Genomic DNA, 23,149 nt, shown 5'->3' on the forward strand with positions numbered 1-23,149 from the left:
TCAGATCAGTCTAAGTCTAAATATGGACAGAAGAGCTCAATTTGAGAGGTGAAGGGACAGTGGATGCCCTTGGCATCAAGGCAGCATTGGACTGGGTGCAGCATAAAGGAGCCTTAGTTAAACAGAAGTAAATGGGAAACTAGAATAAAACTGACCGTTAATAAATAAAATAAGCTAGGTTATCACCAGCCAACCAACTTACCTCATAGGAAATCAGTGCAGAAATTACTTAGGGTGGTGTTCAAGGATCAACCATTGCAAGGTGTTCATCGACGATCTTCCCTCCGTCATAAGATCAGAAACGGTGGTGATTTTTAATAACCACCTGGAAAAACGAAGGCTGCTGGTTTATGGGAACACCATCACTTCTAAGTTTTCTCCCCAAAGTCACAAATCATTTTGACTTGGAACAGTCACCGTTCTTTTGTTACCCATTTAAAATTTGGAAACGAACTCCAACAGCATTGTGGGTGTATCTACACCAAATATAAATGCAATGGTTCAAAGGTGGCAGTTCACCACCATCTTCCTGATGGCAATTATGGAAGGGCAATAAAAACTCATCTTGCCAGTAATGTCCATATCCATTAAATGAATAATTTAAAAAAAATTTTGGTAAGAGAAAAGCTTTTACAAAATGACGCCCTTGAAAGCTCAAATTTGAAATTCCTTACAGTTAGCTTCTTTTGATTTACTTGTAGAACTATAAAGGGTAAAATCTGTGATGAGAAGGCAGTCCTAATATATTGATCAATATATTATTTTAAAAAGCTGACATCCAGATAGATTTAAGGAAACTGGGGCATCAATAATTATGTGGCTGAACAAAGGTAGTAAGTAAAGAAGAAATAAGTATTTAGCCTAACCTCAGCAGTTATTACATGTTCTCAACTGCCTGCCTTCTCTGCAAATTCCATCAGCAAACCCGAAGAATCTATTTCTCAGTGGGCTCAAAGGATACAAGGCTATTGTTTGCCCTTTGCTTGTGAGCATCTGTGTCCTATTGGAGGAATTATCAGTGGAAGTGAGCTAATAAGCCCCTCAGGTCTCTTTCACCATTCCTTAGGATTGCTGATCAACGACCCTGAAGCATTTTCCGGTGACATCCCCATTATCCTTGGTATGATTAGTAACTAGAAATCTATCAATCTCTGTATTGAATGTGGTTGAGATTACAAATTCCCTTAGGAGTAGGTAATTCCAAAAGATTCATTACCCTCCAAATGAAGCTATTTCTCCTAATCTCAAAATGACTCACCCCTTATTCTATGACTGTCTCCTAGTGCTAGGTCCTTGACCCTCACATCCCCACCAGACACGGGACTCATTCTTTTCACATCATAGTCTATCCTTTTAAGAATTTCTCGGATCTCTTCTCATTCTTGTTAACTTTCAACTTGGTTTTCATAGGACAGTCATGCAATCTAAGGAATTAGTCTGGTGCACTTCCACTCTACTCTCGCCATCATAGCTTTATCCTTACTTATGCAAGGGGGCCAAAAGTACACACAAGTGCCAGATACCAGTTCACCAAGGTTCTGTACAACTAAAGCAAATTAGTTGCAGCCCAAATCTGTAGAAGCACAGCATACTGTGATAAATGACACTGCTAATAGCAAATCTAATCTCCCAACCTGGTATGGTGCTATCCACAGGTAGCAAGACAGAGTCTGTGCAGGAACTGTTCAATGGATAAGTGCTAGTTGCCTGAGAGCAGTGCTACACATTGCGTAAATTGTTACATGATGAGTACCCAAAGCAAAAGTGCAAGAATTAAGGAATTAATACGTACCAAGAAGAAAGTTGTGAGCTATCACAGTATATTACATCGTCCCTCCTGACGTGATTCTATTTTAACACTTAAATCACATCCTCTGAAAATTCTAACTTTTTAATCTTATTCACTTTTCAGAATGCCTCCTGAGCTGCACTTTCTATATCAAAATTTAACTAAATTATTAAAGCAGAAGGGTCTTCTTCCTCCCCACAGCACAGCTTAATATGTCAGGCAATTTTATTCATTGCTAGCATTCCTTTAAATAGTCACAGGCCTTCATGAAATGGCCAATAGATTCTAGGAGTGTCAGACAGCCTTTTCGTTCTGAGGGCTGGGGTCGAAGGGAGCTTGATCAGTGTCAAGGACTCTCCGTTTGTATGTAAAGGGTGACTTGGAGACAGGATACCAGCCATTCTGGAGTTATTTCAGAGATCACAGTTATTGGCAATTGTTTATAATTCCAAAACAGTGTATGAGCCACTGTTCCACAGCTGGGATGCATATGTTAAGTGAGTTTATGATTCAGGAAAGTCCCCATTTTAGCTTCTTCAAAATTACAGTTTCCAACTAGTATTTGTAAAAGACCAAAGTAAGTTACTACACATAATTTGCCGATTTCCATCTGTGAAATTATATACTACAAAACATCTTCAGTTCTGGCTGCTGGTAACAACATCAGGGCTTAATATACAAAATGCTTACCATGAATGTTTCCAAGTTCAATATTGCCAGTAGAAGAGGACAGACTTGAAGATTCAGCATAAATATACTTTGTTTTCAGTGTGCCATCAGTGGTGGAAATATTCATGTTTGCTCCTTGCAATTTTTCAATTTCTACAATCTGAAGAAAACAATGTGTTATTTCCTCTCATAATTGATAGCACACTTTATTTGGGTCTTGATCCTATCATTACTATCCCTGCATTTGTGCAGCGGTAGGATAGGGATAAAATGCAGTTGTCTGAGGGCTGTTGCAGCATAATGACAGTGGCCCATCTCTAAGCCAGAACGTCTAAATTCAAAGCCTCAGCTGGTGTGTCATAACATCGCTGAACAGGTTGGTTTGGAAAGATGTTAACTACACTTGTGCACCAGATCGCTTTCACATTTGTTATATCTAGAGGACTAGACTGTAAGAATGCAGAAATTATGCTGCAGTGAGACAAAAACCCTGGTTAGACTCCACATGGAGTACTATCAGCAGATCTGGCCACCATACCCGAGGAAACAAATTGGAGGGGTATGATGTAGGCTTGCGACAGTGAGTCCTGGACTTCAGACGTTATATTATGGAGGAGAGATTATACAAGTCGGGCCTCTTTGCTTTAGGATTTAGAAGGTTAAGGGGCGATCTCTTTGAAATCTTCGAGATACTAACAGGAACACAGAGTAAAGATAAACAATGTCCAATGGCTGGGGATTGCAGAAGTGGGGGCAAAGTCAGAATTAGGGCCAGACCACTCAGGAGACACATTAGGAAGCACTTCTATGCATCAAGGGTGGGAGAGATTTGGAACTCTCTTCCATAAATGGCAGTCGATGCTATATCAGTTCAATTTAAATCGGAGATAACACTTCATTAACAAACATATTTAAGCATATGGGCCAAAATCAGGATACAAGCCACACATCAGCCATAAAATTACTGAATGGCAACACAGACTCAAGGGGCTGAGGCTTAAAGCAAACTCCTAATCACGTACCAGGAGACGGGACAGAGAGAGACCAATAGAGAGGTTGGTGCAGCAGCAAGGGATTGAGGTTTGAGGGATGAGGGCCAGACAGTAGAGTCAGTGTTGAGAGAGATGGAGGAAGGGGAGAGGGGTTGGGGCAGATAGGGAGACAACAGAGAGAAGTAATAAAAATAGAGAGAGAGCGGCAGTTAAGATGGTAAAAAATGTCCTGCCAGGTTTCTAAAATGGACATAAAATGATCCTCAAGTATTACTCTCAAGAACAACAGGGCATTATTCCCAGTGGCCCGATCAGTATCTTGCCCTCAAAACAATATCACACGCACAAATAAATCAGATTATTTTGGTCCTCTTCCCATTGCTGTTTGCAGGAGTATGCTGCAGAAAAACTGGCTGCCACACTTCTCACGTTACAGCCATGACCACATTTCAAATACTACTTCATTAGTAAAACACTTCTGGGTGACCCAGAGTTACGAAAGGTGCCACACAGAAGCACGCTTTCTGTAACTGTCAAGGGGAGTAGAAAGAAGAGTTTGTTTAAAGAAAAGCAAGCTATTAAGATATGTATCAATTCTCTATTAAATTATTTCTACGTTTCAGTTGAAGCTGGCATTGTTCCACACTTTTTTGTTATTCTTGAACTAAATTTTTGGGCATATGAAGAGGGTTCATGGTGCAAAGTAAAACCGGTCATTAATGGGAAAAAAGCTACTGCAGTTGCATAGATAATCGTTAGCAGCGTGAAGAGCTCAGTAAATAAATCTCATAATTGAATGAGGAAAATAATAGTATTTCTACATTACATTCCTAACATTTCAATTGGGAATATTAGCTGAACAATATTCCTTTGGAATATGCAGGGAGTTTTACCATTGGTCTTTAAATGTGCCACAGCTTTAACATCCCACATCAGGGTTTCCAGACTGGGAGGCAGGGCAGCAAAGACTCAAAGAGAGTATACCAGCATGGATCAGAACGGTTGATCCACTGGATTCAAAGCTTCTGCAGAAATGGAAAGGAGACTTAACCCTCGTGTTCTCTCATTCTTACTTAGTGGTGCTGACAGAGGACCAGTGGATGGAAGTGAGGTGATATTTCTCAAGGATGGGTGTGACAGGGCAGCCTCTTAAATCAAGCAGGAATGCATGGAAGAGGCCAGAAGGTAATCAGCAGAAGTGTGATCCCTCCAACCTGGGTATAAATGCATCAAGTGAATCAAGGACCTCAGGAAGGCCAGCAAGGTGAGTGAGTGCCACAATACTTTCAAGTTCTAAGCTTCACATGACTGTTTTACACAATTCCTCAGAACACACATTGCATCTCCAGTTGCTCCTCTTGCCACGCACCTCCTCATATCCCCTCTGGACAACCACAACTTACATTCACCCTCACCTTTTCTGTCATCTCAATCACCTATGGCTTATGCTTTTATTCCCTCTTCTCCACATCATTTCTACCATTCACATTTCTGCTTTCTCTCTAAGCAGAGCAAGTGTACTCAAATTTCAGGTAAAGGAGACATGGGGCGGAGTGGGAGGTGGACTTCCTCCTCAATGCTTATTGGAAGTACATGTCCGTCAGGTCCACCATAAAGGAAGTATTATTCAGAGAGGCTGCAGATGTCAGCAACAATCTCTCATGATAGTTGAAGCTTCCTGAGACATCAGTGTTCAACAGGACCAGACCAGTTAATCCTCAGCTTCTGGATACACAGCGGGGTCTTCACCTCCTTAGAACTGGATCTCTATTCTATTCTCTCTGCCTTGTGAAAAGGCATTTTGTTGAGAAGGCTTGTTGTGTTACTTCCCTTGTTGCTCAGAGGTCCAAGCTATAGCTGCACAAGTTGCTTATCATACTGCAATGAACGCTAACTGCAAAGGAGTTAGTATGAATGAATGTATACTTTAAAACAATTGAAAGTAACTCCAAAGAGCATCAAAATTGACATTTCATGTAGTAATTTCAGTCTATAAAGGCAAAGTCAAACAAAAGTTTAACAAATTCAGTCTTAAAACATGCCAGTTTCATAGAACTTGTTGCTGTGCTCTCATGTCACGGACCCTCACAAAATACAGTGAACTTTGTGAATCCATTTACCAGCTGTTCAAACCCGATTGCAGTGTTAAAGTAAAACTTCATTATTTATTTGAATAACTTTCACAGCTGCTGCAAGGGGAAGCTCCACATACTGTCACACTTGGAAGTGGGCAGGATAATGGTGAGTCCTTGGCACGATGCCACGTTTTGATGATTTAACACCCGGTTTCTCTTCCTTTGTGTATTTGTATTCCCAAATACAAATGTTCCTTTACACCATGTGCATTTTCACTTTCTAAGTGATGTTAGAGTTATTTTATCCCTCTAAAATATATCTATTTAGTCTACATAAAAATTCATTGGCAGAATGGACATACAATTGGCAAGTTTATTAATACCTTCTTGAAATTTGTTGTAGCTCCCTCAGTGTTGTCCACCTTTCTTACTTAGGTAATGTATGTAAGTTCAGAAATTTTGTTTGATTCCCAGTAAATACATTAGTTATGTCAACTGCGAACAATGACATTCCCAACACTAATTTTTGTGAATCCTACTTTCTACTGCTTTGAACAGCCACTCTTCACTCATACTCTCTGCTCTTTAGTCAGTCAACTATTCATTCTGCAGTTGCCCCAATTCTGCATGCTCTGATTTCACCATTAATCCAACATATGATACCCTATGTAAGGCATTCTGAAGATAGAAATATATTACATATACTGCATTACCTCTGTTTCCTCTATGTTACCTCTTCAAAGAATTCTGTAAAAATTTGAAGAACAAAATATTCCTTTGAAATCCAAGAGACAGTTCATTACTATATTTTTGGTTGAGATGATTTTCTATTTTCTCCTTTAGTAGGGACTCAAATATATTTTATCTACAGTTAGTTCTAAGCTGACTGGTTCATTTTGCTCTGGATATGATAGATCTCTCATCTTAAACAAAGGTATTATGGTCCAGATATTCAAATCAGAATAGGAAACCCTATTTTTGATTCTCATCAGATTAAAGTTACCATTAATGCTAAAATGACTTCTGTGTTGGAAATTCCTTGTCAGGAGCCTCCTGTTACAAATCTCCTGTCTAAGAATTGACAAACCAAACAATGCCTTAATTTTGTCAGTTTGCCCTGTTCTGGGAATTAAATGCCCAGCAGCACAACCGGTCATTTTGACAGTCCCTGTGAAAGGTTAAGTGTGTAAGGTAAGTGATGGGGTAGGGTGCAAAGCTAGATTTGTGAAGCAGATTTTACAGGAAGTCTGGGTTGTGTTGGTCAGATCAAGGGGTCAACTGTCAGAGTGGGATTCCCAGGTCTCACAAAATTGGAGTGTCTGGACAGGGAGCAAACTTTGTGATTTCCCACAAGGGGGAACTAAAAGTCAGTTTAATAGCCATATCCAAGAGTGAGAATAGTTTTTGGTCCTCCAACTTTTCCTACATCATAATAAGCCTAAATCCGCTAGTTTCCAATTGTAAAAATGAGTGATTTCAAAGCGTTTCAAATGCAGGGAAGTTGTCCATCGGAGTTTTTAACTTCCTCAAAATTCCCCAAAGAGTCTGTTGAATTGAGAATCCTGCATCATTCCAATGTGCAACTCCAGTCCACAATCCTGCAATGACCATCTAGCCATCAGAATATCTGCAGTTACCATCTATTTTTCAAGTTTATTTAGGATGCAATTTGTCTAGATTGGGTTTGATCGTAAGACATAAGAGCAGAAGCAGGTCTTTCAGCCCACTGAGACTGCTCCACCATCCAACGAGATAACAGTGGATCTGATATTCCTTCACTTACTTGCATTTAACTTCAATTTCTTTACTTATTTTCTTTAGGGTCATAGCCACATAGTCATACAGCATGGAAACAGACCTTTCAGTCCAACCAGTCCATGCTGACACAATCCCAAACTATATTAGCCCCACCTGCCCGATCCTGGCCCATATCCCTCCAAACCTTTCCTATTCATGTATCTTTCCAATTCCCAGCACTTCCTCAGGAAGTTCATTCCACATGCGAACCACCCGCCGTGTAAAGAATTTGCCCCTCTCGTCTTTTTTAACATCTCTCTCCTTGCACCTTAAAAATTTGCCCCCTGTTCTGGAGAAAAGACAATTACCTTTAACTCCATCTAAACCCCTTTTATAAACTTCTATAAGGTCACCTCTCAAACTCCTACACTTCAATGATAAACATCCCAGCCTATCCAGCCTTCCTTTGTAATTCAAACATCCATACCCAGCGTCATCCTGGTAAGTCTCTTAAAAATGTCTATCTCAGCCCCAAGTATACTTAAGCAATCGCCTTCTATGGTTGAAAAAAAATTCTACAAATCCACTACTTTCCAACAGAAGTTCCTCGTCGCTTTCTTGAAAGGGCGATTCCTGAGTCTGAGATTGTGCACTCTCCAGCAAGGTGTAAACAACCTGTCTGCATCTACATTGTCAAGTCCCTTAAGAATACTGTGTGCTTCAATAAATTTGGCTGTAAATATTCTAAATTCCAAATGACCACTGGCCGCCCTATACTCAACCTCTCCTCAGACGTTCTCTTCGTAATTAGGATCAGTTTAGTGAATGATTTGAACTTATCCAGAATTTGATTAATTCATTTTAAATATAATTGCATAATTGTTAGCCTGTTGATGTCATGTGCACTTGTTCTGCATCCAGGGTAAATACTGAAGCAAAATAATTGTAACATTCCCACCATTTTGTCATCACTTTGAATTCCCACAAAAGCAACCTTCTAACCTGGCTTGTCACATATTTGAAGGGATTGTTTACCTTATAGTTCATGTGCATCATAACACCCTAATCATTAAATGCTGTAAAATAAAATGACTTCCTTTAACGTACTCCTTTATTAGAGGTCTGTATGTCCACATTTCCATGGATTGTTCCTCGACAGATCACTTTTCCACCTTTGCTATGGACTTGGACCTTATGGGCCTGAATAGGATAAAAGACAAAACCAGAAATCATGCATTCATCAATGAACAAAATCTTCAAAAAGTATAATATTTCTATACAAGGTAGCAAATTGGAATTTATTCTAAACAACCTTGAACCCAACCCAATCAGGTTTCCTACAGATTTATTGTTTTAATCCTGACAACCTTAAGGTTTGTCAATGTGGGGAAAAAAAGGAATTGAACATAATCTGAAAATAACCTGCTGGAGCTACTGTCACAATATAAAATGTCTAATGTCTTCCCAGTACGGCAATACATTGGTTGAACTTTCTGGTCTGTACTCCTGGCATTATTTTGCTTTGTTGTTGTTGATAGTTCAGTCTGAAAAGATGAGAGGATTTTAAAAAGATTTTAATTCAAAGAGAAAATGATTGAACAGGGAAATTAAGTGACAGGAAGAGAATTATGTACCTATTTTCGTACATGAACCATTAGAAGCCTGTGAACACGAGACCCAGCATTGACATGAAGGGCTAAATGGCCTTCTTTATTTTAAGTTTCCACATTCCCTACAGTGTTAAATTCAGTAAGATCTGATCAGTTAGTGGAATTTACAAGCGACTAGAAGTGCAAGGTGTGGCATTGCATTAAAACATCTGAAAAAAACTAAGTATGCCAAGATTCTGCTGAGGGACTACTGGGCTAATGTGAAAAAAAAATAGATTTCATATATAGTTAGCACATAACTTGGCAGTTTCTTTCTAAATATCACTAGGGAGAAGAAAACATACAAGAGATGAAAAGAGTTGTAAGAGACAGAATAAAGCTCAATGGGTCAGAACAAGTTAATAATTTTCTGGGAAGAGAAACAGTAACAAAAATAATATTTGAATTAATATTATGTATGAGAACAAGAGTAAGGCAAACTTTGAAGACATGATAAATCAATCAACCTCAGTACAGTGGTTAGTAGCTAAGTCTACAAACAGTGGAAAATATGTAAAGAAGCATGGTATGATTTAGAAACAGAACATTTCCTTAAAAGGATAGGCTCCAATGAGTTGTTATAACACAAATGGTCAACAAGTCTGGCCAGGGACAGGTTCTAGCTTAGGCAAACAGAAGGATAAGTGGAAATACAACTATGAGCTATATAAAGCCACAAAAGTATACAAAAAGGAAAAACCATTATCACAAAAATTAAACCAAAAATATTTAAAAGATATCAAAGCTAACAGCAAATTTAATAAGTGCATTAAGCAAGTGTGGTGTTAGGGAATACATAGCTACCTAAAAAGGTAGGTGTAGACAGAACAATAACAGGCAAGTTTTTTGAAGGAGTATTTTGCATTATTTTCAAAGTTAAAAAGGACTCATTACACAAGAGTCAAAAATAAGCTGAGGAAGGGATGTTGGTGAATTTAACACAGGAAAAAAAGACGGTATTGAAGAAAATAACGTGAGTTATGATAGAAACTACAGTGTTGAATAAAGAATTTTCCAAAATGTATCTAGATTCAATTATTAGACCTTTGGTTTAAAGCATACCACTCCATTATATGAAATAGAAAGGAGATCGCATCAAGGTAATTGTGACCCAGTAATCATGAGGAAGTTATTGAAATTAGTGAAAGAATGAAAAGTGCATGAAGATCATTTTTGTTAAGGAAGACCACACCAACTAATCTGTATGAAATATTTTAAAGCAGTCATGAACATGATTGATAAAGACTACCTATGTATGCTATCAATACTGACCTGAGCACTGCCAAATAGGAAGACATAGGACTGAAACTTTCGATCTTGCATGCTTCAGAACAAATGCAAAAATGCATAATTTCAGACAAACCATCACAACTATTTATATTACACGAGAAAAGGAGGTCGCTGTTTTAGGTATTTCCAAGGATCAAACAACCATGAACTACAGGTCCTCCTAGCTTCCAGGTAATTCAAAAAGTGCAAAACTCGCAACATATTCTGTTAGTTGGTACAGAATGCAATCCTGCAAATGATTCATCGATAGCTTCTACTATTTAAAAAAGCTCACTACAGGATCAACTGATTATCTTAAATTGGTTGTTAAGAAGCTATTAGCACACTTAGGGTTGTTCAAGAAGTGCTATCCAAACAGAGAAGCACTTGTTTTGCAAGCATGAACTCTGCCTATTATAAATCAAAGGAACATGTGCAAGACTCAATCAGCCAATCACTGGGATTTATGGCCTGCTTGCTTGGCATCATGCCAGCACTGAAATTGATACATGATGTTGCTCAATTCTGTAGTACATAGAACATCTTTTTGGACTGATTGCAACATCCTGTTAATGGAAACTTTCACTTCTATAGCAAATGCAAAGCAGCTGAGTGAAACAGCTTGCTTAGCCCGTTGTTCATATTTTTTGAGATACTTTACATTTCCCAGGCAATCTGAAGTAAACCAGACACTCATCAGGTAGGAAAATGGGGATCCACAGTTCATTTGCAAGTTTTGACATAACACAACAACGAATCATCTGATCAAGATAGCCAATGTCCCAACATACTACCTCTGCTGTGCTCTATTTCTACATCAAGCTTGCAAGATGAGCAAGGGCCTATTTAGAAGATAACTGATAAGGCCAATCTTATTACAATAAGTTATATGCAGTGCAACATGTATATTGACCAGTGAAGCTAGGCTTGTAATAAACAGTAATGAAGAACCAACTAGCAGGTTTCTCAATTATCATGTCAAAACAAAAGTAGAGCATCAGACTATCTGCTCCTCAGTAGGACGACAAGGTTAATTCTATTATAACAAGATTACACAAGCAGCTTAAACTATAAAAGCAAAATACTTTGGATGCTGGAAATCTGAAATAAAAAGCAAGCAGCAGAGTGACAGCATAATGGAAAGAGAAACAGAGTTAATGTTTCAAGTTCAAAATGAAGTTCTGACAAGGTATCATAGTGAATTTGAAATGTCAACTGTTTCTCTTCCCACAGCTGCTGCCTGGCCTGCCGAATGTTTCCAACAATCTATTTTTATTTCAATTAGAATATTGGATGTAACCAAATATAATGAGATAAGAGGTGTAGGAAGTATCATCATATAAAACTTTTAAAAATTCCAATGAGGTTTGTGGAAAGAAAAATATATAACTGCACCACCAAGAGTATACATTCAGTCAAACATTATTTTTCTCATTAACAATTAGCTAATCAATCTTCACGGTCTTTGTGTCAACTGTCAGCAACACAATTGAGAGCTGTATGTGTGAGCTTTATTAGTATAATAGAAGTGATATTTTTAAAAATATATACAAAGGAAAAATTGTGGCAGAGAGTTACTAAAGTTTTGTTTCATTGACTTTCAGTTTCTATTTTCATTATTACATTGAAAAATTATATAGACATTTGATGCATAATCCAGACAATTACATTAAAAACCTGTTTTGTGAAATCAAACAGATGGTTGTAACATTCTTAGGACAGAATAGATCATTTATGTTTCATTGAATCAGTATCACTTGTAGTCGATTAGGTTACCCTGCCTTTTTATTAGAATAATAGACTTGGAGGTAATTTAAAAAATCCTGTTTATTTGAAAGTATACTGACTCTTAGAAAATTTTCTGTGGCAAACAAAACAAACTAGAAACAAAATATCCACAATTGGCAAGGCTTAATTTCTAAAACTATTTTATCTAAGATCAACATCAGATGTATTTACAGGATGGCCGTTGGTATTGAACATTTATTTTAAATGGCAGTAAAGTCCTGAACAAAAATTTTCATGGCTCAGGATCCCTTTCCTGGGACCGAGTTTGAAACCTCAACCTAAACCAGCTTCTGATCTTACTAATTAGAAAAAAATTTCATTCGCAGTTAGAACACATTGGAGTGAAGGAACACGGATTCACAAAAAAGGATCAAACTATCAAATCACTCAGACTCACCATATTAATCTACAAACTGAGTACATTTAAAAGTTACACTAATAAATAGCATAGTTTCACTCCTGTGCCCCATAATAGGGAATGGGATCCTGCTGAGAGACACTGGCCTTCCTTTGGTTTATTTATGTAATAGTAAAAGACAGATCTCAGAAGAATAAAATGGAGGACATGAGAATCCTTTCGATGATTCCACTACAGCCAAGGAACACATTATATATTTTGTCCTTCCAAACATTAACTATGGAAGATTACGGAGTAACATTTGTGGCTAATGAGGATGGTTCCTGAGTAAATTCACTAAAAGAGTAAAAACACCATTCAATTTTTCTTACTATGCTTTGGTGACAACACATTAAGCAACTCTACCGACAACACTGTTTAACAATAAATGCAACCGGAACAATGACACCTGAATAATTACTGATACAGTGAAAAATATTAAAAATGTAAATTCTTGCATAAGATTAAAAATTCCACCTCCCATTAGCAATCTTAAAGTGACACTTATGCTCAGGAAGCACATGGCCCAAAGTGTTTTCCCTCCCATCTAATCCAGACAGTTGGAGAACTAGCAAGAGGTTGGAAACACCAGCAGCGAAAGTACTGTGATTTGCAACTGAAACAAAATACAAAAAGCATGATTTTTGCTCCCCTAGGTACTTCATGCTTTAAATCACAAGCTTGTTGGAAACATTCTACAGAAGTCCAAACAATCCTTGCTCAGAATAATCAAATTCAAACTGTATATCTGTTGTTATTTGAGATAATGGGCACTGCAGATGCTGGAGAATCCAAGATCACAAAGTGTGAAGCTGGATGAACACAGCAGGCCAAGCAGCATCTCAGGAGCACAAAAGCTGACATTTTGGGCCTAGACCCTTCATCAGAGAAACCAGAGATGCTGCCTGGCCTGCTGTGTTCATCCAGCTTCACACTTTTTTTATGTTGTTATTTGTTTGTTAACTATTCCCCCTGGTGGTACATTTCTGTAATTGAGGTTCTGGTTTGCTTAATAATATTAATACTCCTATGAATGTTGTGCTATAAAAAGTGTGTTTTGCATTATTCTATTTTTATGTTTTGAATTAATATCACATAATATCATGTGTACCTGAAAAGGGTTTCACAATAAACCTGTGGATATTTGTGGCTATGACAATTTCATTTTTCATAAAAGGTCAGAGATAGTTTAGGTAGGCTAATCGGAATGTATTTAAGTTGGGAGATTTTAAAAACGACTGAATAAAGCAAACAGCTGTGCAATTTCAGTGTAAGGTTAGGGATTAATTTATTTTCTTTTTTAATTAGATGAAACACTAGTACCTTGTGGAAAGAAAAACATTTTTAGTTTAAGTTTGTGAAGTTTTTAAAATTTTTGGCTGAAGCTGGATGCGTAAAATAGTTGCCTCAGAGAAAGGGTTCACAGTAAGATTGTTAATAAAGAGGTTCTTGGGGTGAGTTAGTTTTAAAATTGCAGACCAAAGCCAGTTACAAGTCTGAAGGATTATGTGAAGTTGGCAAAGTCTAAGCTTGATTATATGAAGAGTCCAAGGAAGTCTCCCTAGACAGAGATGGAAATCACAACTAAATTAAGCCCTAATGATGTGACAGAGAAGGAAATCCTCTGTGGAGTGAGTAATGTAAAAGGGTTGTTCATAACATTTAATAGAATATTTCTGCATGTGTTTTGAAATCTTTACATGTGTTGGGTGCAAATAGTTTGGTTAATTCTATTTTATCCACATTTCCTTTGTAATAATATGCTTGTTTTCTTGTTAAATTCAAATTTACAGCATAGTGTTGTGTTTCGTTAAAAGATCACCTTGTTAAAAATAAAAACCCCACAAAGTGACGTATCAAGCCAGATTTCAATTCGGGATCTGGTTTGTCCAGTAACATCAGCTGGGATCGTATGAATTGGCATTCTCTTTAAATAAAAATCAAACAGATAACTTAATTTTTAGCTCACATTTGAAGTATTCCCGACAAATTGGAATGTCATCAAGATTTACAAACAGGTGCTTCCAGTATCAAGTACATACAAGCTTATGAAACTTTAAACTCTCGTTCACCTACAAGAACTCCTTGGGGTAAAATTGTTTGCAACACTAAGCCAGCAATATACACTACGTTCTGCATAAATCTCACCATTCATAAATAGTTTCAAAAACTTTCCTTATTTTCTAATCAGACTGAACAAACACATGGGTAAAGCAGGGGAGGCTTAGCTAATGGCTCCTTCACAGAAGTAGCTATACTTTTCCACATCAAGCACAAACTTTGGGTTTACTAAGACATCGGTCAATAATACACTGTTTCAGTAGTTAAATACTAAAATATTTATTTCCAAAATCCATTTGTATTGTAAACACTGCAGGATTTCTTTGCCCTCTATTCACTCGTGAGACATTGATGTCGCTGGCAGGACCAGCATTTTCCCCTGATCTCTAGTTACCCTTGAGCAGGTGGTGGTGAGCAGTCTTCTTGAACCACTGCAGTCCACATGCCATAGTTTGACTCTCAATGCCGTTCGAGAGGGTATTCCGGGAGTTTGAACCAGCAACGGGAGATATTTGTAAGTCAGGATGGTGACTGACTCGGAGGTGAACTTACAGATGGGGCTGTTGCCATATATCTTCTGTCCTTGTGATTCTAGATGAAAGTGGTCATGGGCTCGATAGGTGCTATCTGAGGATCTTTGGCAAATTTCGGCCATGAATCATGTAGATGGTACATAGTACTACTACTGAGCATCAGTGGAGACACCGATTAGCACCACATCCACAGACAAGGAAGTGGCTGCTTTGTTCTGCATGATGTCAAGCTTCTCGAGTGCCGCTGGAGCTGCACTAATCCACAAAAGTGAGGAATATTCTGTCACGTGTGCCTTGTAAACAGAGGTTAGGCTTTGGAGGGGCCTGTAGCCAAGTTACTCACTATAGTATTCTCAGCCACTGACCTGTTCTTTTCACCACTGTATTCAAAATGGAAGCTCCAGCTGAGTTTCTGGTAACTCCCAGGTTGTGATAGTGGGGATTTGGCAACGGTCACACCATTGCATGTGAAGGAGCAATGGTTAGAGATGGTCATTGCCTGGCACTTGTGGTGTGAATATTACTTGCCATTTGTCAAGCCCACGATACAAGGTCTTGTTGCATTAAGCCACGGGCTGTTTCAGAATCTGATGAGTTGCGAATGGTGCTTAAAACGCACAGTGAATATCCCCAGGTCTGACCTCGTGATGAAGCAGCTGAAGATGGCTGGATCTAGGACATTACCAGGAGGAACTCTTGCAGAGACATTCTGGTGCGGAGATGACTGATATCCACCAACCGCAACCATCTATGTGCCATGTATGTCTCCAGGTAGAGGACAGTGATCCTTGACTTCTAGTGCTTCGTGATACCAAAATAGGTCAAATGCAGCCTCGATATTAGGGGCTGTTACTCTCACCTCCCCTCTTTTGCCCATAATTTGAACCAAGGCTGCAACGAGATCAGGAGCCAAGTGGTGCTGGTGAATCCAAACTGGGCATCGGTGAGCAGGTGCTGCTTGATAATACTGTTGATTCACCTTACATCACTCCACCGAAGAGAGTAGACTGATGGGGTGATAATTGTTTGGGCTATAGCTACACTGGAATAGCTACGTTAGGACAGTGGCAAATTCTGAAAAACAAGGTCTTCAGCACCATTGCCAGAATGTTGTCAGGGTCTGTAGCCTTGACAGTATCTAGTGCTTCCAGCTGTTTCTTGATAACACATGGAGTGTATCTGGCTGATGTGCTGGACTCTCCCATCATTGAGGAAGGGGATATTTGAACAGCCTCCTCCTCTGGTAAGTTGTTTCATCAGCCACCACCGTTCATGACTAGATGCAATAGCACTGTCGTACTCTGATCCGATCTATTAGTTCAAAGATCACTGAGCTTTGTCAGGCACTTGCTGTTTTTGCTCTTTGGCACCCAAGTAGTCCTGTTTTGTAGCTTCACTAGGTTGGCACCTTGATTTATTAATGCCGCAGAGACCATATGGAGATTGTAAAGGAGGATGAGCAGCAGGGAATTGGAGAGAGGTCTCCCATCCTCCTTGACCCTCCTGGAAAAGGAACCACTCCTCAGTGTCACAAAGAAGAGGAGATGAAACCCTCCTGATAATTAAACCAAAACACAAGCCCCCAATCTGGTTATGCCAGAAGTAGAGGTTCCCTTATAATTAAACCCGAAACACCCAGAGAAGCTCACCTCACCTTTGAGCTATTTTTAAAAAAAAGTGGTTAAAATGAAAAGAAAATCCCTGATATTTACTTTATAAGTGACGAGTGACAATTTAATTTATTTAACCCTAACAGTGAACAAATGAACACAATTACTAACAAACCAAACTATTCCTTAACTACTAACTATTCTCTAACTTAAAATTCTACTGGTACGCTGTTCCAATAAACACAAGTCCTACTTATATAAACCAAAGTAATAAAGATGATAAATTAAAAAAACCTTAGTTTCTCAAAGTCTACATGCCTTTCTTCTGCTGTTCTCAAGTCATAAATGCCTTTTATCTTCCCACTGGTCTGGCTGTCAAGGATATTTTCTCTGTGAAGTCTTTGAAGACTCTTTAGGTAAAAGTGTCATGGTACCTTTTATGGATAGATGATGCTTTCTGAGAGAGCAATTTCTTATGAGAGCACGATGCTTATTTCTCAGATGGCAGTTTGCTCTCACACTGATTTTCAAATTCCTCTCCGTACATACCTGGGATGATACATGAATTTTCTTACACTAGCATTAGTCCGAGATGGTCAAAACAGTCAGATTTAAATTCATTTGACTTTCAATCGCTTAATGCTTTGTTTAAATTAATTGGCTGATTCCAGCTAATTGCCAAAAACATCAAAACAAGCTCCAGGTTTCCAATCACACAGCCAATTGATACATGGCGTCCATTTCAGAACTGGCTGTACATCAGCTACATACAGACACTTATTTCTCTCTGTATAAATCGCTAAGCTTAGAAAAGCACTTTACTTCTTACAAGGCACCACGCACACTTCTCCCTCTATTAAAAACAGAAAAGAAATTTCTGGCTTCCTGCCTTCCAATTTAGCATTACTCTACATAACTTCGTAACATCAGGAACAGGAGATATAAAAACTATTACCACCCCCTAGCAAGGAGGTACTGGCACACCACTGAAAACCACTCTTCCTGCTCCTAAGCCCCACCACAGTCCCCCGCACAACAGGGCTGGGCGCCTCAGACTAAGGTGGCATGGCCATGGAGTTCACTCCCACACCTTAATACCTGGCATGCCCAAGGAGCTGCCTAACCTGACAGAGACCACAGTGATAACAAAGTGTGGAGGTGGATGAACACAGCAGATCAAGCAGCATCTTAGGAGCACAAAAGCTGATGTTTCGGGCCTAGACCCTTCATCTGAAAAGGGGGATGGGGAAGAGGATTCTGAAATAAATAGGGAGAGAGGGGGTGGTGGACCAAAAATAGATAGAGAAGATAGGTGAAGAGGTAGGGAGGGGATAGGTCAGTCCAGGGAGGACGGATGGATAGGTCAAGGGGCAGGGATGAGCTTAGTAGGTAGGAAATGGAGATGTGGCTTGAGGTGGGAGGAGGGGATAGGTGAGAGGAAGAACAGGTTAGGGAGGCAGGGACGTTTTGGGATGCAGTGGGGGGAGGGGAGATTTTGAAGCTTGTGAAATTCACATTGATACCACTGAGCCGCAGGGTTCCCAAGCGGAGTATGAGTTGCTCTTCCTGCAACCTTCGGGTGGCATCATTATGACACTGCAGGAAACCCAGGATGGACATGTCATCTAAGGAATGGGAGGGAGAGTTGAAATGGTTCACGAGTGCGAGGTGCAGTTGTTTATCAAGAACTGAGCGTAGGTGTTCCGTAAAGCGGTCCCCAAACCTCCGCTTGGTTTCCCCAATGTAGAGGAAGCCATGCCGGGTACGGCGGATGCAGTATACCACATTGGCAGATGTGCAGGTGAACATCTGCTTGATGTGGAAAGTCATCTTGGGACCTGGGATGGGGTTGAGGGAGGTGGTGTGGGGGAAAGTGTAGCACTTCCTGCGGTTGCAGGGAAAAGTGCCGGGTGTGGTGGGATTGGAGGGGAGTGTGGAGCAGACAAGGGAGTCCCGGAGAGAGTGGTCTCTCTGGAAGGCAGAGAAGGGTGGAGATGGGAAAATGTCGGTGGTGGGGTCAGATTGTAGATGGCGGAAGTGTCAGAAGATGATGCGTTGTATCTGGAGGTTGGTAGGGTAGTACGTGAGGAGACTGCAGTGATGATGCCCAAGCTGATGGGACCCTAGATGGTTGTACAGAAAGTGGGCCTCCTTGTCCCCTCCCAGACCTTTGGGGATTACTTCTCCCAACATGAAGGGTGACCCAGTGCCAGGAGTGGAGTGGGATTCCGGGCTGCTGCTATCCAGTAGTCCTGAAATTTTAGGTGAAACTGCAGGGGTTACTGCAGGGATGCTCCTGCTATTAACTCCAGGGGTGGGGATGAGGCAGAGTTACCAACTGGTTACCCTGGACCACACCACTCCCATACTCACTCAATGTGTGTGTGGAGTTGGAGGTGACAAATTGGAGGAAGATGGGATGTCAGTCATGAGCAACAAGTTAGATGAGGTGGTGGGTGATGTGGTGCTCACTGATGATGTCCCTCTCCTCCCTACTAGGATTTTCTACGGAGATGCTGGGTCAGAGACAGAGTCTGATTAGCAGTGGACTGTTGGGCTCCTTATTGCTACTGCTCCCATTTGCCTTGCAGTAAAAAGCAGCTTGGGGAGTATACAGGATCACAGCAGCATTAAGGGTTCCTCTGTAGTGTTTCAGTGAGTTGAACCACCCATAGGTGTAAGTGTTGGTAGGGGAGCTATCTTGTTGGGCCTATCTTTTCAGCCAGAAATCTTGAGGATTTGTTCTAACTCACAGATAGATCTGGTGGCGCATACCTCATCCTGAACATGTACGTACCTCAGATGGGACCTGAGCTGAAGATTCGCTTCTTTGAAACGTTTACTCAGCTCCAAAGATGACAAGGTCATTCTCTTCAGGGGAGGTTTTAATTGGAACCTTGAGCGGAGGAACCATATAAAATGAGCTGTATGGTACCCAGATAAGTTCAGTATTGGTGGGGAGTTGAGGGACTTGCTTCACATCTGGTGGAATCTCCATCCCCACTCCATCTTCGGCTTTGTGGAACTGGAGTGGCAGCATCCAGAAGTGACCACCTCTACATGGAGTTCATAAATGTCCTGCGTTCCAACGGCCTCTGTGCAGTAAGTGCCATTCATCAGTCACAATCTGGTGTGGGCAGAGCTCATGCCATTTTGCACCAGAGCAAGGTCAATGCACTGGCACTTTAACAATCTAGAGGTCAAGTAATTCTCGGGCTCATTCTGTCACTTCTGGATGTTATGGTAAGATGTGGTCTTTTGACAGTAGTACATATGGAGGTCCTGAAGGAAAAAAAAAGTCAGAAATCCAGAATCAAGGAATTGGAGAAAGGGGTGCTTGACTCAGAGTCATGTCTCAGTCAGCCAGATGACAATCCAGCCTTGCATGGCGATCGAAGGCAAGGGCATGCTCCAAGACCTGCATCTCGCCAGGCGCGCATATGAGGTTATGGATCTGGTTGCTTGAAGATCCAGACCACAGTTCTCCCTTCTTCTACTCACTGGAGAAAAGCCTAGGGTCTTCCAGGAGCACTTCATGCAGTTGGCCAATGACGAATCCCACATCTTAGATTCAGAGGCACTAGAGCTCAAGTAAGGCTCTTCAATTCAGCTTTCTTCTCTCTGGGATCCATCCGGCAAGGAAACTCAAAACGTTCTGTGGGAGGATCTGCTGTAAGCGAGCCCAGAGGCTTCTGAGAGGCTTAATGCATTCTGATTCTGGAGGAGCTGACTGCTGTCCTTGACTGGCTCTCCAACACCAAGTCCCCAGGGCTGCATGTTCTGGGACTTGGGTAAAATGTATCACGATCAGAGAGATGCCCCTTTCTAGGTGCAGAACCATCATTACTCTGATGCCCAAGAAGGGGGTATCTCCATTTGTTGAAGAACTGACATCTGATCTCTCCCTTCACAGATGACAAGGTCTTTGCCAGGTACTTTCTTCAAGCCTTGGCACAATGCTGGGATCACATGATTAGATTAGATTAAATTCCTTACAGTGTGGAAACAGGTCCCTCGGCCCAACAAGTCCATACCGCCCTTTGGAGCATCCCACCCAGACCCATCCCCCTAAACACTACCGGCAATTTAGCATGGCCAATCCACCTAGCCTGCACATCTCTGGACTATAGGAGGAAACCAGAGCACCCGGAGGAAACCCATGCAGACACAGGGAGAATGTGCAAACTCCGCACAGACAGTTGCCGGAGGCTGGAATCGAACTCGGGTCCCTGGTGCTGTGAGGCTGCAGTGCTAACCACTGAGCCGCCCCAGATTCAGCCAGACCCAGGCCAGAGCTTTCATGATAACATCCACATGGTTTGGGACGTGGTCAAAGACAGCTGGTTTGTCAAGCGTCTTTCTCTCCCTTGATCAGGGAAAGGCATTCATCAAGGTGGATCACAACTATCTGTCCAGGATTTAACACGCTTTGGGGTTCAGGATGCATTTTCTTTTGTTGCTTTGGAGACAAATTCTGTACACTGCTGCATAATATCTAGGGAAGGTTAATGGGTCCGCGAGCTTCTGGCCAGTCGTATTCTCTCTGGCGGATTCATTCCCTTGCCTCTTGCAGAAACCACAGTCATATCTGGTTCTGCACAAGTTAGAGAAGGGGTTGGTCCTTTTGTGAGAATCAATGAGAGTAAACAGAATCAAAGCCATACAGCACGGAAACAGACTCTTCAGTCCAACCAGTCGAGGCTGAACATAGTCCCAAACTGAACTAGCCCCAACCCATGTCCCTCCAAACCTTTCCTATTTCTGTATTTATCCAAATGTCTTTTAAACATAATTGTACCTGCATCCACTTGCTAAGGAAGTTCATTCCAGACATGAACCACCCTCATGTAAAAAAAATTGCCTCTTATGTCAGTTTCAAATCTCTCTCCGCTCACCTTACAGATGTGCCACCTAGTCTTGAAATTCCCCCATCCTAGTTATCTTTGCCCCTATCATTAACTCTATTTATCTCATTATTTTATACATGTTTATCAGGCCACTAGTCAAACTCCTACGCCCCAGTGAAAGAGTCCCAGCCAATCCAGCCTTTTTTTAAAACGCAAACCTTCCATAGCTGGCAACATCCTGCTGAATCTCTTCGGTTTTCTGTCAGGTGTGCAGCCTCAATTAAGACATGTAGTTCCCGTTCACGAGCGGTCCTACCCTCAGATCTTCTTCTAGGAATTGGGTCTTTTGCTTGGGCCTGATCAAAGTCTGGGACATTACTGGCTTGCTTCACAGCACTCTCCCTGCAGGAGTGGCTTTCATAAAGGAGCCACTGCCCACGAACAGGTTCCTATATCAGCATGTTTCTGCTGGTGGATGGAGGGGAGGTCTCAGAATGCTGGGCTGACGGAGTCAGAAACCGGTTGATGACAGAGGAAAGGGTGGGATGACAAGTGCAGCTGGCGGAGATGGTACCAGTCAAAGTTCAGTTCACGACTTGAGCCATCAATAGACTGGTGGATGAGGTATTCATTCCTGATGCCTCAGACATGCAGCTGGCTTCCAGACAAACTGACCCAACTGTCTGGAACTCAACATTAGCCCTATGCAACAGACTCTCCTCAAGGATGCACACTCCACAGTCCGAGTCATCTCAGGAAATCCTCTCCATGCCCCTTTGAGCAGTATGGAGGCATTTCATGTATGGGCAACTACTGCACATTCTCCAGTTGCCCAGCTTCACCCAATGCAAAGTACATTTAGGTGTGATATTTTGCCTTCTGATGGCAGAAAACAAAAAAAAAAAAAAAAAAAAAAAACGCCAGTGGAGGGCCCTCTACAAATGGGTTTACCCCTTTTTCATCAGGAATCTGGGTTGGAGAGTGCTGCATGTGGCAGTCCTGCGAAATCATGGATTGAGTAAGTTCATAAGTTCAGTGGGTGCCAGGCCACATGTAGTTATTGTAGCCTGAAGGAAATGGTTTTTCACGTATATGTCGAATGTTTCTGTTTGCAGTCTCTCTTAGTATTTTTTGAAGGAGCTGCTCCTTAAATTTTGGTTGCACTTCAGTCCCACACTCCTGATCAATGGACACGCAGTGCAGCGAAGAGCAGAAAACTGTTCTTGTGGGTCTGTTCGTGGACCTGGAAAAGTGGCCATCAACAGATCCAGGTAGTGGGACACTGAGGGACTCATCATTCCTGACTGTCTATCGCTCTTTCATGGTTATGTCTGCATTTGGGCGTCGCAAGAGTGCAAGCAAGAGAGAGAGAGAGACAGACAGACAGACAGTTCACAATACTCACAGACACAGTAGCTGCCTTTAGAGTCTGGTGGGCACTGTAGAGGCTGGAGTGTATCACCAGCCCAGACAATATTATTTTAATTTAGTAAGTTTCTGTTTAATTACACAAGTTTTCTTTCAAATGTAAATGGGACATTGAGCATAGAACATAGAACAATACAGCACAGAGCAGGCCTTTTGGTCCTCGATGTTGCACCAATCTGTGAACTAATCTAAGCCCCTCCCCCTACACTATCCCATCATCATCCATATGCTTATCCAAGGACTGTTTAAATGCCCCTAATGGGGCTGAGTTAACTACATTGGCAGGCAGGGCGTTCCACGCCCTT

At 41.0% G+C, this 23,149-nt stretch overlaps 1 protein-coding gene across 3 annotated transcripts in view; it reads right to left on the reverse strand.

Moving 5' to 3' along the window:
* Positions 1–23,149, reverse strand: part of fam185a (family with sequence similarity 185 member A) — a 92,207-nt gene that overhangs the window by 61,838 nt on the left and 7,220 nt on the right. For all 3 annotated transcript variants that reach the window (XM_059654577.1, XM_059654576.1, XM_059654575.1), the window contains exons 3-4: positions 8,370–8,462; positions 2,480–2,618 (exon numbers count right to left, since the gene is read on the reverse strand). In XM_059654577.1, coding sequence (XP_059510560.1) covers positions 2,480–2,618; positions 8,370–8,462 — 232 coding nt within the window. The remainder of the gene's footprint in view (positions 1–2,479; positions 2,619–8,369; positions 8,463–23,149) is intronic.

The sequence above is a fragment of the Stegostoma tigrinum genome, chromosome 25 (assembly GCF_030684315.1).
Source record: "Stegostoma tigrinum isolate sSteTig4 chromosome 25, sSteTig4.hap1, whole genome shotgun sequence".
NCBI lineage: Eukaryota > Metazoa > Chordata > Chondrichthyes > Orectolobiformes > Stegostomatidae > Stegostoma > Stegostoma tigrinum.